General features: G+C 40.1%; 8 protein-coding genes across 8 annotated transcripts; 2 read left to right on the top strand and 6 right to left on the bottom strand.

Annotated features, from left to right (window-relative positions):
• Nucleotides 1-762: 762 nt before the first annotated feature.
• Nucleotides 763-2,596, bottom strand: I206_107135 (uncharacterized protein; the record flags this gene model as incomplete). The annotated part of the gene is made up of 7 exons (XM_019157043.1): nucleotides 763-984; nucleotides 1,058-1,124; nucleotides 1,187-1,661; nucleotides 1,715-1,907; nucleotides 1,968-2,057; nucleotides 2,121-2,306; nucleotides 2,378-2,596. 7 exons carry the CDS (start codon nucleotides 2,594-2,596, stop codon nucleotides 763-765), a joined length of 1,452 nt encoding a protein of 483 aa, XP_019009761.1.
• Nucleotides 2,597-3,698: 1,102 nt separating this feature from the next.
• On the top strand, nucleotides 3,699-5,862 carry I206_107136 (uncharacterized protein; the record flags this gene model as incomplete). Its single annotated transcript, XM_019157042.1, has 9 exons — nucleotides 3,699-3,750; nucleotides 3,805-3,835; nucleotides 3,891-3,942; nucleotides 4,003-4,209; nucleotides 4,265-4,286; nucleotides 4,351-5,014; nucleotides 5,114-5,396; nucleotides 5,466-5,720; nucleotides 5,788-5,862. 9 exons carry the CDS (start codon nucleotides 3,699-3,701, stop codon nucleotides 5,860-5,862), a joined length of 1,641 nt encoding a protein of 546 aa, XP_019009760.1.
• A 439-nt stretch (nucleotides 5,863-6,301) lies between these two features.
• I206_107137 (uncharacterized protein) lies at nucleotides 6,302-8,373 on the bottom strand (the record flags this gene model as incomplete). The annotated part of the gene is made up of 15 exons (XM_070203455.1): nucleotides 6,302-6,448; nucleotides 6,523-6,600; nucleotides 6,664-6,797; nucleotides 6,868-6,968; nucleotides 7,032-7,110; nucleotides 7,164-7,249; nucleotides 7,305-7,321; nucleotides 7,401-7,447; nucleotides 7,514-7,555; nucleotides 7,610-7,656; nucleotides 7,727-7,803; nucleotides 7,881-7,932; nucleotides 8,030-8,105; nucleotides 8,169-8,181; nucleotides 8,293-8,373. The coding sequence occupies 15 exons, from the start codon at nucleotides 8,371-8,373 to the stop codon at nucleotides 6,302-6,304; spliced, it is 1,077 nt and encodes a 358-aa protein (XP_070059556.1).
• Nucleotides 8,374-9,535: 1,162 nt separating this feature from the next.
• I206_107138 (uncharacterized protein) lies at nucleotides 9,536-11,801 on the bottom strand (the record flags this gene model as incomplete). The annotated part of the gene is made up of 11 exons (XM_019157040.1): nucleotides 9,536-9,633; nucleotides 9,772-10,085; nucleotides 10,144-10,276; nucleotides 10,341-10,577; nucleotides 10,634-10,735; nucleotides 10,811-10,873; nucleotides 10,932-11,045; nucleotides 11,112-11,138; nucleotides 11,193-11,290; nucleotides 11,352-11,418; nucleotides 11,504-11,801. The coding sequence occupies 11 exons, from the start codon at nucleotides 11,799-11,801 to the stop codon at nucleotides 9,536-9,538; spliced, it is 1,551 nt and encodes a 516-aa protein (XP_019009758.1).
• A 297-nt stretch (nucleotides 11,802-12,098) lies between these two features.
• Nucleotides 12,099-12,527, top strand: I206_107139 (uncharacterized protein; the record flags this gene model as incomplete). Its single annotated transcript, XM_019157039.1, has 3 exons — nucleotides 12,099-12,125; nucleotides 12,215-12,327; nucleotides 12,416-12,527. The coding sequence occupies 3 exons, from the start codon at nucleotides 12,099-12,101 to the stop codon at nucleotides 12,525-12,527; spliced, it is 252 nt and encodes an 83-aa protein (XP_019009757.1).
• Nucleotides 12,528-12,768: 241 nt separating this feature from the next.
• On the bottom strand, nucleotides 12,769-13,483 carry I206_107140 (uncharacterized protein; the record flags this gene model as incomplete). The annotated part of the gene is made up of 2 exons (XM_019157038.1): nucleotides 12,769-13,004; nucleotides 13,060-13,483. The coding sequence occupies 2 exons, from the start codon at nucleotides 13,481-13,483 to the stop codon at nucleotides 12,769-12,771; spliced, it is 660 nt and encodes a 219-aa protein (XP_019009756.1).
• A 481-nt stretch (nucleotides 13,484-13,964) lies between these two features.
• On the bottom strand, nucleotides 13,965-15,225 carry I206_107141 (diphthine synthase; the record flags this gene model as incomplete). The annotated part of the gene is made up of 4 exons (XM_019157037.1): nucleotides 13,965-14,352; nucleotides 14,514-14,783; nucleotides 14,896-15,020; nucleotides 15,091-15,225. 4 exons carry the CDS (start codon nucleotides 15,223-15,225, stop codon nucleotides 13,965-13,967), a joined length of 918 nt encoding a protein of 305 aa, XP_019009755.1.
• Nucleotides 15,226-15,870: 645 nt separating this feature from the next.
• Nucleotides 15,871-17,936, bottom strand: I206_107142 (uncharacterized protein; the record flags this gene model as incomplete). Its single annotated transcript, XM_019157036.1, has 6 exons — nucleotides 15,871-15,928; nucleotides 16,011-16,354; nucleotides 16,442-17,126; nucleotides 17,188-17,376; nucleotides 17,493-17,702; nucleotides 17,833-17,936. 6 exons carry the CDS (start codon nucleotides 17,934-17,936, stop codon nucleotides 15,871-15,873), a joined length of 1,590 nt encoding a protein of 529 aa, XP_019009754.1.
• Between the last annotated feature and the right edge of the window lie 44 nt (nucleotides 17,937-17,980).

Below are 17,980 nucleotides of genomic sequence, written 5' to 3' on the forward strand. Positions count from 1 at the left end.
GATCTTTTTTTAAGCGCATTTAACCGTTCGTCAAACCCTGAACCCGATCAAATGGTTACGTTATGTCATGGGTCTATCGGTTACGGTTGGAACGGTTGGAACTGCTCGGACGAGGATTTGATCTTTTTTGAGGCGGGATTCTCTGTCTTTTCATCTGTTCCCCTGCACCATTGGTCATAGTGGCAGCTAATTAACGCCAATTATGATAAGTAAACGCTCTGTCATTCGTCCTTCTTCATATGTGTCATACGCCAAGCTCCTCCTTGACACCGGGATAATCGCAACGATCACGGCTAGAATGCGATCTACATCTTATCACAAGACCTGCCCACACGCTAACGCTTAGTTGTGGAGTTAATTGCTGAAGTCCCGTCTCCGCATCGCAGGACGGAGTGCTAAAGAATCCTCCCATATCGGCTCTGCCACGTGGCTCCCGTAGCAGCTTGTCACGACTTTTACCATGCAAAACCGATACCATTTTGCTTTGCCTTCTGAAAATGTGGTGATTGTAATTGTAGGCTTCCCTGAGACGGGTACGCACGCCAATCCTATGGGCTCTCGTAGGGTTCTCAAAATAGCGTTGTGTCAATCAGACCTTTGATGACTTCACTACTAAGATGGGCACTATTGATACCAGTGGAACGTATGCTGCCTTTCGCCTTCTGACGAGTTAGCTCAAATGGAAAATTCAGATTTCCTTGACCAACCCAATGGCACGGCTGAGACTGTTATGGCATAGATGCAAAAGACATGGTATATTATCTACAACTTAGATGGTCTAAACGCTTGCCCATTCAATCTTTCTCTAGTAACTTGGAAACATTCGGGCAATCCAGTCTCTACCCATGATGAACCTTGAACTAATTTCGCTAAGCCTCTCGAACATGTAAAGATACGTGCCATACCATGTCCATTGTGTCCGCAACTCATCCATTGTCCTGCTTTGCCCGGTACCGCGCCGACAAATGGTACTTCGTCCGAGCTCTAAGTCAGATACGAAAATCAGCATACAGTAGTTGCCGGATACGTTAAAAGAGGGCTCAAGGATGTCACGTACTAAACCGATAATACCACTCCAAGAACGATCGTATCGGACTGCGAAACCGGGTTTCGGAGGCTTGTCCCTGCAATTAGAATCAAATTTAGTATGAGAACTTCATTTCAGTAGGCAATTGGTTGGACTTACCAATCGAAGACATTTCCACCTAAAGTTTTGACGCACTCAGTGATCGGTTGGAAATCTTTCAATCTATCATCGTATTGTCTTTCCGCTTTTTCTTTTACAAAACTTTCTAAAGCATCTTGAGCAGGTTGAACACCTCCAAAAAGTATTGCACCGTCAGAAGTAGATCTAGGATTGATAGAGAATAAACCTTCGGTATAAATTACAGCATATGAATTACTTAATCCCTTTGATCCAGAATGTGAACTTGGAGGATAAACTAAATTACACATATGGGGAATAGGTGTTATACTTTTTTTAGTTTCTGGTAATAGATATCCAGCGTAGGCATTGGTGTTATGTATTACAGTTGATGTTCGTATATCACCTCTATCAGTATGAATTATCCACTTATTATTGCTCCCGCTTATCGATGTTACAGGTGTTAGAGTCTGAACATTCAATCCCAGACGTAAACATCGTTTGATGACAAATTCCACTATACACCTAGAATCAGTCAATATCTTTGAGGGGTCTGTCAGGCGGACATACCTAATTTCCAAGGATGTAACGTGGAAGCTGGTGAAGCGTAAACAGCTTTTGCGCCTTTGACACGAGATATATCTTCTGCTTCGGCAGGATTCAGTATTACGTCAATGAAACTAGCATCACCACCTGCAGCTTTGAAAGCTTTCATTGTTTCTGCTGCTTTCTCAACCACTGTATTGTCCATCATAACATCCATCTTATGGTTCATCAGCTCAAGGCAACGGATCTGAGCACAATTATTCCAAAGTGAACTAACTGTTTTACCATTCCATACTTCACATTGTATTTTGTTGTCCTCTATAAATTTGACAAGTGCTTCTCTGGTTTCCTTTTCATTTGCCAATATCTTCCGACATTATCCAAACATCAGTACTTTGATTTAATCTATGTAGCATGTGGATATGCTCACCTTCAAAGCTTGGTCATTTCCAAACCTTTTCGCATATTCTGTGAAACCTCTCCAGAGATCAGGTTTACAATGACCAGCATTTCTACCTGTTGCACCTGAACACAGCTCTCTAGCTTCCAGCATGACGATAGAATTGGGTGGGGTACGGGATTCCAGAAGGTTGAGAGCCGTAAGGGCTCCTGAGATCTTATCCACCAGCATGTTAGCTGTCTCAGTGAGTCTCACCAGATCAGCACAGGTATACGAGGATCACTCACTCCAGAACCGATTATCACTACTTCTGCACTGGCCGGTAACTTCTCACTACTCCTAAGATCCAACAAAGGGTTATTTCTGACAGTTCCAAGCCAATGAGACATACTCATTCCGCTTTCAATGGGTAGGCCTAGCACATTGTCGATGAGCTTGAGGTTCGATATTGAGCTATTCTCCATGCCAACAGGAGGCAAGCCTACTTCATTCTTACTTGATGACATCTTGGGTGGCTTTGATCAGGAGTACTTTGCATGTGCAAGAAATCAGATATGAAGCAGGATACATGATGAAGCATTTTAAGTGCTTATCATTCATATGCTAACCAAATGAATGATATGAAGCGTAAGAGTGTAATGAAGAGAAGGATTACAGCATTCCGATTGAACCCGCTTGAACCGCTCATATTCATGCTTAATCCACGGTTGCGCTTACGGTTAACAGTCCCTGAATTAGTTAATTCAGTCCACCTATCTGGCTTCCGTATCGTTTCCGCTTTACTACTCTTTTCACTCCAGCTCAATCGCTCTTCATGTCCCTTCGCTCCATTCTCCCTTCTTACCTCATTCCGTCCTGGATCTCACTCGCTTGCATCACTTGATTGATGCCGGAAGTCTTGTACAGCTGACTTGGCTAATTGTTCATGAATGGCGTGGACTTTCTCAGTGGAACCGCGGAAGAGCATACCCTTAAAGCCCATTTCTCGATATTGATATAGGTATTTAGTGGAGGCTCAGGGTAGAATGACATGGGGCTCACTGGTAGGCAGTCCTTATGGCCTGCCTGGTCTACGGTGAGAAGGTCTACAGTAAAGACTATCCAGACAACACATTAATGTCATTTCGTCCTGGTTGATTCGAACGTACCACTTCTTACCTCTTCATGAGCGTCGTTTGGGCTCAGGCACCGAACACTGATTCTGTGTTTACTTTGTCTTGTCCTTGTATGACTTAACATACTGTTAGTAATTTACCAAGTGGTCTAAAATTTCTCGCTATATTTGGCAATGGGTTTTGCGTCCGAGGATTTGCGGTCTGACAAGGAGGTTGTATCTACAGGAAGTACATATTTGATAGTCCGGCATACTAACATGACGCCGATCGACCCCAGATCCCATCACAAGATGATCTGTGTGCCAGTGCTTGTCTGTCACCCAAGCCAAAGGAGGTTGTTGCCAAAGGAATGTTACTGCCACGTGGCTCTCTTTTAGTTACGCTTAATAAACAACAACTTCGTTCGCATCCTTTGCCACCAGATTAGATAACTCCAATTTATTGCTGAATATACGTTAGTTAATTTCCTTTCAGGTAAATCTGTAGCGATAAGATGCCTCCGGTATCAGATGAGCTGTATCCTAGGCACAGAAGGAGTCGGACCGGTAAGCTCTGTTCTAAGACTCAAAGATTCGGAATGATGTTGACATCCTACATAGGTTGTTTGACATGTAGGAAAGCAAAACACAAGTACGTCTAGCTGTACATGACATAAGCGAATTATGCCAATCGAATGAATTCATAGATGCGATGAGCAAAAGCCTGTTTGTGGAAGATGCCAAAGGACTGTCAGGATTGTGAGTCTTCAATCCCTTATGACTTATAGTTCCGACAAACGCTAAAATCTATTAAACTAGTGTAAATATCCTTCGCCTACGGACGGATCATCTTATTCTCAAATGTTGACTATATCTTCATCTGATCGAACATCAAGTTTTGGCTCAATACCTCACGCAGAATCATCAATGAATGCAATAGAACGTACATTAGAAGCCATACCTCCGGCTATTACATTAGTCGATTTACTGGCGTTAGCTATTCCAGATACGAAGGAAAGATCTTTGGTATGTACTATTTTCACAAGCTATATATCCTTCAGGTATGCTGATATTCGTTCAGCTGCAACATTTCCTGTGTTTCGGTAAGCTATCACATCGGTGAATCAGGTCATAGGATGTCAGCTCAAGCTTTATGATTTATGGCAGGAACGGTCAACTTACACGCTATACCCCATCCTAACAAACCTATACATTGCTTTGACGTCTCAGAATGCTTTCAAAATCGACGAGGATCATCAATGGAGATCGATTCATTTTTCTTATCGATAATATCCATAGCGGCCGTACATAGATCATCAATGTTCCTGCAAATGGAGAAGAAATACATACAACAGCCCCCAGTGGGAAGATGGGGAGTACCACCTTTACCTTCATCCAGTGATCCACCGAACAAAAGCCAAATAATTTCCTTGAGGAATACAGGTATATCATCCTCAAAAGCAGCGATAGAACTAGGTAAAATTGCTTTGAACCTGAAGCTTTCAGCGAGCAATACGGAAGGAGATATCACTCTAGCTACGACAGAATTGAAGACCGTTGCGGATGTGATTTTAACAAGTATCGTCTGTATCTGCATATCACAAGTCATGTTAGTCAGTCAAGCATGGAAAGAAGCGTATAACCTAGGCTTACAAGTCATCAAGCTACGGGGGGGACCTCCCAAAATGCTGGAAGAAGCTAAAACAATGTCGGCGGATTCTTTAGATCGAACTCGGACTTTATTAGAGAATTTAGCTATTATAGATGTTTGGCATTGTCTGGCTTCTGGTACGGCGCCTAGTCTTCTGGAGAAAGAGTTCCAGCCTTGGTGGTGAGTGTTTATCCTTGTTGTACAACGGTCCAGAACTCAGGTTGCGACAGACTTTTTCGATGACCTTGGACAAAGAGGATGTTAATGTTCTGCGCTCAGGTTCGACTTCTCAGATCAAATCACGGATGCAGAACATCCAGATTCATTCCAATTCATATGTGGTATGGATAGAGGCATGTTAGAAGTTGTCAACCGTATTAATATTCTGGTCTATGAACATGGAGTTCTATCTAAATTACCAAACCCTGCGTATATCAATATACATGCTCAAAAAGTACAAGATATGTTGCTTGAATTAAACATCTGGGAAATGACCATTGGGAGTGCTAATAGACCAGCTCGTGTGCAAATAGGTAATCTAATTATAGCTTTCACTATGAGGGTAAGCTCATTTATTTCCTATACAATCTTGAATTATATTTTTTATGGAAGCTGATCGATCAATATGTAGGTCGTGATCTGTGTAGATCTTTTAGGGTATACACATTCTCATCCTACAGTGCAATCCTACGCTAGTTTAGCCTTAACACATCTCGAGACCTCCCGGAAATCGTACACCGTGAACATGCTTGTACCTACAATCATAGTTGGATCAATGATGTATACTGCTGAGGGTAGGAATCAAGCGAAACGAGTAATAGAAGCTTTAAGATCAGATGTTAGTTTCTCTTATGACGTAGAAGAGGCTCTACGTATACTTGAACAAGTAAGTTTGCCATTATATTCATTTCCAACAGCTTGAGTATATATTGACACGCTGCTACTTTCCATAGCTATATGCGTTAAGGGATCAAGGGAATATTGATCCCTCTTGGAGGCCTCTCATGCAAGATATCCTACTGCTGTGATAACTACATACAAGTCGTTGATTTCTCAACAGAATTTGCTTGTATTTGGATAAGATGGTTGTATTGTATATGTTGTATTGTATGCACAAGTGTACATGTAGCTAACAGGGATAAAGCTAAAATAAGTCTACCTGAAATGCTTGATATACGATTCTGCCTTTTAATGGCATCAACAGAGATATTGCGCATAGTGAAATATTTAGCTACACGTTATCCTTCTGACCAGCCTGAAACATCATGTATCTTCTTCCCATCTCACACATCACACATCACATATGCACACAGTATGATATTCTTCATCCGACATCTTTGCTTGTCGTCGTCTTTTTTCTTTCATCATCTTCTGTTTCATTCCCCTTTACACAAGACATCACATCGAGACTTTTCACTAAATCCGCCTGCGTCCGTTATTTTCTCGTACCTCGTTGGAGGCCATTGATCAAGCCATGTTATCGGGGAAAGTCAGTCTTGCTCGACTACCATTCTCATTTGTGACTACATGTTGCTCATCATAATCCGAAGTCGAATCGGATTTGGCATCATTTTTTGCTTTTTGTTGTCCATTCTGATTGGCATAAATGTCATTCTATGACAAAAAATTCCAGGATTTCGATGAACTGACTGTATTGATGGGAAACTAATGAAGAAAGGAAGACTTACATGAATGTATGTTTCTTGTTGAACGGTAACTTCTAGTTGAGTGGGTTTTCTATCAGACATAGCGTATACTTGAGGAGTCTATAATTCAAATGAAGCAATGTCATTTATGCTAGGTTCAATTCGGATCGAAAAAGGGCTTACAATGTGTGATCTTGTTGCATCTTGACTCACTGTGAAGGTGAGCCTTGCATTTAATGTGAAAAGTAAACCGATGGTATAGGCTTTTGATTGAAGAGCTTGAAAAACAGCTCCAAGCAATGATGAAGGGGTTTGAGCTGATCAAAAGTCATCAACAAGATAGGTACAAAAGATATGTGCGAGTATTGGTAAGGACAAACAACTTACACCATTCAATGACATATCCCATGGCTAGGAAAGTAGGAGGTAATTGTGCCTCAAAAGTCAATCTTATAAGCCGAGTAATCAATTTGTCAGTATGAGCCCATCTATGGAAACGACTCAGCCACATCTACGCTACTATAGACTTGGAAAAAAAAAGTTGTACCGACCCAGACTTAGATTGTAATAACCCCCATAAGATACAGATTGCGATTAGCACATCTGCAGCAGTAGTCGTAGCTGTCCAAGCTGAAGGAGGTCCTCAGATCAGCTCATTTGCACGATTCTATCAAAGCACTGACTGATGAGAGTTGGGCCTGATTGATCAGCACCTAATAAACTAGGCTGGGATCCGAAAACGATCGTTACGCCGATACCACCACCAGCGCTGTGATCATCGAAATTAACATTGGCTTTATCGAAGATTAAGCAAACATATTCACGCAGCAAGGATTAGAGCCTAGAAATAAAAGACGAGTTGCGTCAGTAATTGATGTCAATAATTGGAGGCTAAGCAAGAGCAATCAGGGATGACGTACCATGATCAAAGCATAGATGAATCGATTTCGCCTAACCAGGAGATAGGCTACACAGCACAATACGCTTGCTAATCTAATACTGCTGGAGTAGTCTTCTACTCATTGCGACTCACCTCGGTACGCGAAGAAGCTCTGTACCACACCAACACAGAGTACTATAATCAAATGGACCATCAACATGCCAAAACCAATGAAGTGATTGAACTAACCATCAAATAGTGGCATAAGAGCAAGCCAACGGACTTCCAACCATGGTCTAAAAAGATAATCACAGTTCACAGTAAACATACGAATTGTTCCGCTAAGGGTGGTCTTGGAAAACTCACAGCCATAGACCATAATTGTCTACAAATAGGTATGACATATATGCCCAATAATAAAAAGTTATACCAAAACTCCATAGCTTCGCATCCAATCGGTCAGTCTATCTTTCGTGTACTGTATCAAGTTGAGTAGCTCTGCGGCAGGAAGTTAACTTACCGTACACCAAAGAACGATGCATTTTGTCCAGATCTTATCATCTTTCTGATACCTGAATAACCAAATTGGTCAGTCAGTCACGGTCTTCAGAGTCACAGATTTACGCCGCTTTCTGTTCGGAAGATGGAGTTGAGCAAGATAATACTCACATGAAGTAAGTTATGAATTGTAATAACAGTACACCGGCAAGAAAAGTATCGATAATCAATGAAGACATTTGACAGCCTTGTGAACATATCCTCTTCAGTACTCTTCACTTTTTCGGGACAAAAGGCTTTCATGACTTACGAAGCATGAATTTCTAGAATCACGCAGGATGGATAGATCAGCTTTCCCCAAATGAGATTCACTTCACAGTATCTCGGAAGGTGAGACGGCAATTAAGGGCTAGTCCGCGGAGCAGGCCACTCACAGCATTGTTAGCGAATAAAGCTTTTGCTCCAGCTTCATCGAATCCACCAATAGTTGCAGTATTGCCAGCGTTGATATTCATCCTGATGTGCACTTGGTGGATGGTTTAGGTAACGAAGATGGAGTTAATTGCTGTACAGAAATACGTGACGCTGTGTTTGGGTGAGGTTTCTGCGGAAATAGAGCTGCTATCGTAGATCTGCTGTGTGCGGTTAGACTTGATTCACAACATAGGATTTTCAGATCCTGTATGAGCTTAGGCACAAGGACCGAGTTGAACCATCTATACACAAACTAGCGGTGAGCTTCCTTGCCATCTTCATAAGTTGACAAGCTACGATACCAGGTTGTTGCGAATCTTTGTCTCTGTTTCTGTCCTAAAGAAAGGACCTAAGTCCTTCCACTACGCCCGTATCCACGTACTGTTGTATAGTACCAATGTTGTCCTTCACCTTAGTTCAAAGGGTCGCACAGGTATTGGGGATCGTGACGCTGACTGACAATCTGGACTTGACGTTATTATCAGGTATCAGCCTTGATTTAGGATAATTATGCATGTTTAGGGAAACGTGATCGAATCACCGAGGTTAATTTTGATCTTATTCCGACTCGTCAAGCAGGTACGTCACATTCGGAGGTATATCTCTTATTCGTCAAATTAGATCTCCGTTAGATCGACGTGAATGATGGTAGTCACGCATAAAAATCGCCTAAATCAGTTCCCTAGATATGATAACCTCGCACAGATCAAATACCTCAAAGGGATCTCACACGGTTCAGGCAGGGGAGAAATAGCTAATAGTTGTAAGTCTTGTTCGACCAGGTATATTTGACGAAGGCTAAGTAATCGTAAAATCTTAGCGATTCTGAATTGTATGTCCGGAACCCGTGAGCAGTAAAATCCTATACAATGGCTCTTTGACTGCTTTGGCAAATCTGTCAACTCGTCAATCATCAGCCTCCTTCCGGCGGCCTGACTTGTACCTTACTTGCGCCCTCTGATGAACTGATCGGACCAAGCGCATTGGGGTCGGAATGTAGCCCTTTATGATGGAGTCCGGAACTGTTTAGTCTTCGTTCCTAAATTCCCTACCGCCGGTCGAGTGGACCCCGTCTTGATTGTGATAGACCCAGAAATGATTTATCGGCCCCCGTGGTCACAAAATAATCCTCAGATGTATCTTGTCGATATTCACATTCGAGCGGGACGGTCGATTAAGCCAGAATCACTGCTAACATGGCATTCATGCTAATATTATATTTTCGATCTTGTTGAACAAGATAGGTATGAAAGTCGTTGCTAAAAGACCAATCCCAGAATAAACCCCAACTTTTGTGAGCACTAAAAGGAATCAAAGGAGTATCAGCACATGGTGACAATCCGAGATGTACGGAAGATAGGTGAAGAGAAGATCAATCTTAATCAGGATACCTTAACTACAATGTATGAGGATTCGCATAAGGAAGGTTCTCAACTCACCTTCAGCATCATATTTCGATCTGTCCCCTTTTCTCTTATTAATTCTAATCATCAACCTGATCTCGTCATCTTTCCGTTTTCTGTCTTCCTCCACTTGATGCTTCTCTTCTTCTTTCCGAGATCTCTTGCTCAACCCATTCATAGATGGAGCTTGTAAGAAAGCGGAAGATTTCGAAGCTATTCCATTCATGTGCGAAAGAGGAGAATCAATTGGAGAGGTTGAAAATGATGAATTTTCATTTGTACCAATTTGTAAATCCACTACTGAAGGTATATGCCTAAATGAAATTTTTTGAGGTACTTTATTGTAATCACTACGTTTTCACTTGTATCAGTCATTTTCTCCGTACGCACCATATGGGTAAGACTCACGTAGCAGCTTTATAAAATCTTCTGGTGGGTAGATCTTCTCCTGATACCCTTGAAAAAGTCCTAAATAATGGAGGTAAGATTCTTAAAAGTGTCGTCTTAGCTATCAATCTCCATGCGAACATTATTCCAAGACCTATTGCAGAACCAGCAAATTGTCAGCCCAGATTAACTCTCCTGAAGTCCAGTCTACAACGCACCAAGGACAAGCCTGAAAATGGTTATCGTTAATCCCTGAACTAGACCCGCTTGATACGTTTCTCGTTGAACCGCAGGTGGTATAGCTTCACCACTGATCACACCCCACCAATGACCAACGAAAGAGCCTAAGATGACAGCTAAGACAGCTATAGCATCTTCGAAACACGGGCAGTCATCTAACGGTTCTGGATGATAATGCACCATTCCTAGTGTAAGTGGTATAGAGATTGCAGGTACTATCAAGTACTGTGATCAGCGATTTTTGTACGCCAATGAACCCGGAACAACTTACCTAGCCAAGTACCCGTGTTTACCCAACCCTCAGTACTATCCCCAACTATAAGCCAAAGTAGCCAACAAGTACCTCCCATCAAGCTTCCTCCGATGATATCGGCTACAAATACGGTCAGCTCGCTGAACAATGCTCTCTATTGTAGGTCGTTCACGGAAGGTTAAAGACTGTGCTCACCCGTAGAATGCATCCCGGTGTATAACCTTCCACCAACAACGCTCGCAGCGTATACTACGAGGACTACAAATCCCAGGTCAGCTCCACGTTCAAGTGACCTTCGAGATGCAGAAGTACTCACAGCTCCATCCAGCAACAACATTTGTCATCCCTACTTGATTGCGCAGCTCGTACAGCCATCCACCAAAGAAGAGGGCTATGCTAACAGAATTTGTCGAATGGGAAGAAGGGAAGCCTGGCAAGCATTTATCAGTTTAACAGAAACTTTGAAAATAACCTAGCAGGCTATATCTTTACTTACCATATTCATGATGATGTGTGCTCATACCTGCCTCCCAAGTCAGCTAAGATGCATACAACAGCTATTTGGTTGACCACTCACTCAGCCGTATGACTGGCGGGCTATATGGCCGAGGTGTACAGACCAAATCTTTGGCAAAAGAAGATATGTAAATGCCCATTCCGACTACGTATAGGAGTCTACAGCCATGTTTGTCAGCGATGGAGCCCAAGACAGAATCATCAGCAATAGATTATTCACCCTCGAGCTTTTATGGGGAAGCCAAAGAAGAATAACATGGGTAGGAAAGTCATAAAAAACGTATGGGCTAACAAGTTTGTAAACAGTGTTAGCTTTATACTCAAGATCCGAGAAGCTGCGTCCCACTTGAACGCCTGAATGAGATCACTTACTACCAAATATAGCAGTCCAATAGAAAAATTTATCTCTACCCTCCGTCCTAACTCGACTTTGCCAATCTGCCATCCAAACTTTCTCCTCCCTCAATCTCTTTACGAGATATCGTCTTAGCCAGGCTCTCCATTTTGGTAGATACCTATCATATATTTCATCAGGTTGACATCCAGGTTCCCATTCCCTTTTTAATTTTGAATCAGGTTCAGGCGAATGTTGAAATACTGCTGTTTCCGAAGTTGGAATTCGCTTTGATGATTCACCATTCAATTTAGGATTGATTGAGTCTGTAGACATTCTTGATAGTCTCAAGCTCGAATTTTGATCATCCTTACAGTCAATTACAAAATTGTTATTCTTCAAATGAATGTAGTGGTGTTTTGATTTTGTTCAATTAATCGCGACGTTGAAAGTGCTATCTAATCAGTTGATATCATCAGGCTCATACATCATATTCAAGAAGAATCTTATCAGGCACATGAACTTGCCTCGCAGCCTCCACGCTCGAGGTTCACCGTGATTGAAAGATATTCAATCATATTGAATTCAGCTTGATTATACACAAGACCAACCAAAGAAGAGAAAACAAGCAAGATGTCAGATACATACGCTTCTATCAAGGTGAGCTTCAGGGTTCAAAACCTGAGAATCTTTTCTTACCTTTTGTGATGCATTGATAGATGAGCTGACGATACTCACCTTCATCTTAGGCTCTTCATTCATCCCTTCCCGCATTTCAAGCACCAATCTCGATAAGTCTACTTCCAAGTATAGCTTTCATATCGCTATTGGCTTTCTTCGTTCTCACTTTCCTTTTCACAACGTGAGTAGAAGCATCGGTTGATTAGAAATAGTTTGTAGCGATGGATATCTCCCGCAATGGGAGCTGACGTTAATGACTTTGTATATAGTTTACCAAAATCGAAATTCCCCATTGCCGAACTTTCGACAGCTCTCATAGCTTCTGCATTAGCAGGAGGCGGCATAGTAGCTTTGTTCTGTACGCTCGGTGTATATGTGTAGGATAGATAATTGGTCCTTTGAAATGAACAAGAAACCGGGGAAATAGTTAGATTGTTTGGGCGCTTGTAAGATATCCTTCATGTAATATACATATTCAATACTTGAAGCATGATCCAGTCAGAAAAGAACTATTACTGAATAATTAACTGGCCGTTGAATATACAAGTAATTAAGGCATATATCTGACTTGAAAGTGTGAATCATATTTACAAGAACTATCTTACAGACATGACGAGAAAGCTCATCTCCTCTGTTGTTGGACCTGATAACCCTTTTTTCCAGCCTTTGTAGAATTTTCACCAAAGCAATAATATAACCAACATCCACCTGAGACCAGCCCTACTCCTGACCTGACAGCAGCATTCAAGGTCCCAATACCATAACCACTTCCTTTAGCATTAGCAGATTGAAATGTAGCGAAAATTCCTCCCGCAGGGACAGGATGATTAAGGGATTGATATTCTGATGCCCAAGAACCTTGGTTTCCTTGAATTGAGCTCAAAACGGACCACAGAGGTGTATATGTACTTACTATAGGCAGGACCAGGCTTTCCAAATCCTCTGTGTCGTAAAATCGGGCTCCATACTAAATTGGGCGCATAAAAAACCACAACACTGACAGCGTTCAAGGCAGTTTGATAAGGATGATCTTGAACCCATTGAATAGTTCCTTTAGGTAACTCTTTCCAATCGTAATAAGCTATTACTTGTTCTCCCTTTTCAATTTGTTCTTGTAAGTGATTTTTGATCATATGGGGTGTATGAGTGAGATTCAAATCTGCAACAGAATCGATAAATTCTCCTGGAAGACGTTCGAAGAAATGAATAGTTTGTTGAGGGACATTTTTCCAAACAATCTCCATGGCTTCATGGGAAATCGAAGTGAAGGAATTCCAATTTATAGACCATAACCAAGTGGCGAGTGTCAGGAGGATAGGGGTGTAGAGTGCGAACATTGTGATATTGTGGTCTTGATAATCTAAAAGATGAGAGGAGTTTCTCCGGAATTAAGATTGTACAGTCAGAATGGATGTCTGAAGATGGTGACTAAAGAAGAACAAAGGGAGTGAAAAGAAGACTGCACGATGATTAATGCGCAAAAACCTCATTGAAGAAGCATCAAATTCACACATAGATGCACACAACGATGAAAGACTTCTTAAGAAGCTTCTGTTGTATAGTGGCAGAAACCAAATTTGTTCATATCATCTACCAGAGTAAAGTCAAATCGAGTTTACTCTGCAGTCGATTCTTGTATACCAAGAACTATCGTTATATTCGGACATAACAAAGTGATGTAGTATACATTATGTAGTGTTTGCGTTACTCAAGCAATGCTCAGATAATATTCCACTCATCTATCAAAGAGCTTACTCTAAACCGTATATACTCTATCCCGAGTACAAAACTGGGGAACAAATATTCGATCTTATATTTCTAAAAAGTTTCCCTTTCTACACCATATACTTCTTTTCCAACTTTCCACCAATCACCATTTTCACCACCAATAGCAAATTTACCTGCAAATTCAAATTCTAAAGCATGTAATCTTTTTCCAACAATAACTAAAGAATGTAATGGATCACCAAATTCTTCTTTTGATAAATTTGATAATTCTTCTAAAGTTCCACTTATTAAATTTTGACTAGGTGTACCTATTCTACTTAATGAAATTGCTAAAGTTTTTGAAGGTGGAAGTAAATCTTCTTTTTCAATTTCTTCTTCTGAATTTAATTCTGAACGACGTTCTGATTCAGTATATAAAATCTGAGAAAATGCTTGTTGTGGATTCATAAATCTAGGTGGTTCATATATAAGTCTTCCTCTATAAAGAGTATAACAAAAAACTATCAGCATGAGTATTTCTAAAAGGATTATCTTATTTACACATATCCCGTTAGTTCATTATTTTACATAATGTCAATTTCAAATTATTCAACATATATCTGTTGAGAATGAAATGTTATTCGCAAAAGAAAAACTCACCTTGCCATATTCTCTTCACTTTGTTCTCTAACTTTAATATCTAATAAAATTAAAGTATGTACACCTAATTTTAAATTTTCTTTTAATTTATCAAACCAACTTGAAGGTTTCCAATTTTCTGTATAAAAAACTAAACTTAAAGTTTGACCAAAATTATATAATTGTAATCCTGTTGATCCTAATGCAGTCATTATACTTGCATTATGAATTGTTTGAGTTGGAATTTTTTTAGAATGTGCACGAAGTAATAAATCTGTATGTGTTGTTGCTCTAAATATCAATCATTCATATATCAGTATTTCTCCTTTTTTTTAGTATTTTACAATTCCTTGTTTTTTTTTTGCTTTGAAGTATTAAGAATTTAAAATAAATTATAACTCACCCTAATGGATCACCAACAACCAAAAATGAAATATCAACTTTATCAGAATCTTTTAAAATTTCATCAGCTTCTAATTCAACTAATTCTCTTGTAGCTATTATAATTGGTTTTTCATAAAATGCTTCCTAAATTTTCCAAACAAAGATAAATCAATTTACCGGACAAAACAGAAAAGGTTATTTACGAATGACTTACTAATTTCTCTTTATCAACCATTAAAATTGAAGTATAACTTTCTAAATAAACTCTTTCACTTTTTTTAACTGCTTCTAATCCTTTAACTGTTATATCTTTTTCATCACTTAATCCTAATCCAATTACATAGAACATTTTGATTGAATTGACTTCTATATCTTATAAGTGTATTTATCCACAAAATTCCGAGTGAATTCTGTTGTATATCTCCGCAGATCTTCCACCTTCCTAGTGGAGATGATATATATAACAGATGGGGAAAATATTTAGATTCGTTACAAAGTAAATTAACTAATTTTAAACAAGATGAGACTTGCCAATTTTGAACTTTTAAGATTAATCTTATCGCTCTTTCATTTTATCAAATTTGATCCCGCCATCGGCTATCCTGTAAACTTGGTTAAATTGGTCTGAATCCTTTTTTTCGTTTGGGAATATACACTACTATCATTCGATCATGTAGTCTACGAGTTTGCCTAATGCAGATCTTGGATAAGAAGATCAATTGGCTGAAATAAATAAATGCATCAAAATCATAAATAAGAATAAGATACTACATCCATTCAATCTATCAATCTCCTCTTCCAAGACTCTTCATTCTCGACAAATTACTTCTTTGATAGAAATGTCAGAAACAAAAACAGATAGTACGATAATGAATAGGATTTATCTTCCGTTGCCTCTCTAAGAACTTCAAAAGTCCTGAATTATATATGTATATATCACCTATATGCTGTTTTTGTTCTTTCCTCATTTCAAGTTCGTTCAAATCTAGAGTCTCTATGCTGGAGGAGCTCGGTGAGTGAACTTAAGTCGTAATTCATCTTTAGGGAAAATACTATATTTACACAACGAAAACAAAAGATTAGCAAGATTCCAATTTAGGCTCTGATGATAAGCAAAAAAAAACAACAACTTACGCAGCAATAACCTTTACTTCTTCTGAATCTTTTGTAACTTCGTGTTCCCAATTCATCAATACAGAGGCAGTACCCAGTGTAGCTGCCAAATGCATAGAAGCATATTGACCACCAATACATTTATGAGGTCCACTACCCCATACCAAGTAATTTTGAGGTTTCGAATCGGCCAAAGGAGCAGAACCATCTTCATTAGGTAACCATCTTTCAGGTTTGAAAGAATCTGGTTCGGGATAGCATGTCTCGTCATGTAAAGAATTCCAGAAAGCGGGGATGATCATAGAGCCTTTAGGGACTGTGTAATCGGCGGAAATAGGGAATGCTTTGGTGGTTTCGTATGGAACCTAATACGAGATATAGCATTATTAGCATGATTATGCTCCGATTTCGAGAACTAGACCGCAGTAGAAGAACTGCTGCAGATAACTCACCATAATAACTGGAGGTCTGAATCTAAGAACTTCCTTAACCACAGCTCTGGTGTAAACCATATCATCTACCATATCAAGAGTCAAAGGTCTTTCTAAATCATTTCCTCTAACTCTGTATTGTTCTTCTCTAATTTTAGCAAGTACTTCAGGGTGATCGGCAGTAAGTTGGAATGCGTAAACTATTGCAGAGGACATGGCGTCTTGAGAAGCAAAAAGGAAAGAAAGTAAAACCATAGCAATTTCTCTATCTGAATACTCTCGAGAAAGTAATTTAGTAGTTTCTCCATCATCTTGTGCTTTTCTAGCTTGAATCATTGCTCTAGTCCATTCATCTAATAAACATTCCGATTCAGCATTGGGATCTGCCATTCTAATTTTACTTTGAGCAGAGGCTGATTCCAAGTATTTCATACAGACTTTTCTAGCTTGAATAGCATTGTATACTTTGGTTCCTGGAATAGCTAATGGGAAATTGACCAATTCTAATGCAACAGTGATTAACCAGTATTTCTTGTTAATCTCCGTTCGTTGAGCTTCTGTAACGTATGGTCCTAAGAATACAGATAGCGAAGTATCCATGTTAAGATCTCGCATTTCCATCATGTAAGGCTTAGCTCCTTCTTTGTCAGAAACCCATTTGTTGAAGTATGATCGGTAAATTCTTTCTTGGATTGGTAGATAGACACTGTAAAGCCAGACGGCTCGGCTTTAGCAAATGATCTAGACAAATGAATCTATCGACTCACGATAGAGCTTGTTTGGTGAATAAAACATTCAAGGCTTTTCGGTAATCAGCGTGAACTTTACCGTGCAAGAATACCCAGTTGTCCGGACTGAGAACCTTTTTGGCGGAAGCGACTAAACATGGTTCAGCGTGATTGGGTGAATTGAGGATCTTTCTGGCCATTTCGTTGGAAGAGCCGATAACAATGAAGCTATCAAAGGTTCACGGTTAGCTCAAGATTATAGAGCAGCTACGATGCAATCATGTCTGACAGGCCCACGGTAGAAGGTAGAAAGTAGGGTCAAGAGGTTGAGAATCAATACTCACATGTTGAACACCGATACTGCACTGAGAGGACCTGAATTCCATTGTGCTTTGTAATTCGCCAAAGTAGGGTTGAGCGAATCCGCGAATTTTCCAATGATAGGTATCGTCCATTTAGCACCTGGCAAGTGTGCCTTTTTAGTCCTGTACACTAGTTGTTCTAACAATAGTAAGGAGATCACGACAGTCAAAAGAGTAGCGGTTGTGGTTTTACTGTTCTCGAACAAGTCAGCTTGCCGGTCAAAACTCTCTGCCTTAATCGTCGGCAGCCATCGAGATCGATCTTTCTAGACAAAGCAACGAGGCTGTTGAGAGGAGGTTTTGGTGGATGTTATGCACTCACGTATCAAAAGTGAATTTTGCATTTGTCAATCCTTCTAATCCCCAGGTCTTCATCGACGAGAGATGTACCAAAGAAGTTGGTCTAACGATAGTTTGAGATTGCATATTGGCTATATGATGGTGATGTCAAGTGCGTGATGGTGGGGAAT

This window comes from Kwoniella pini, chromosome 10 (assembly GCF_000512605.2).
Source record: "Kwoniella pini CBS 10737 chromosome 10, complete sequence".
Lineage (NCBI taxonomy): Eukaryota > Fungi > Basidiomycota > Tremellomycetes > Tremellales > Cryptococcaceae > Kwoniella > Kwoniella pini.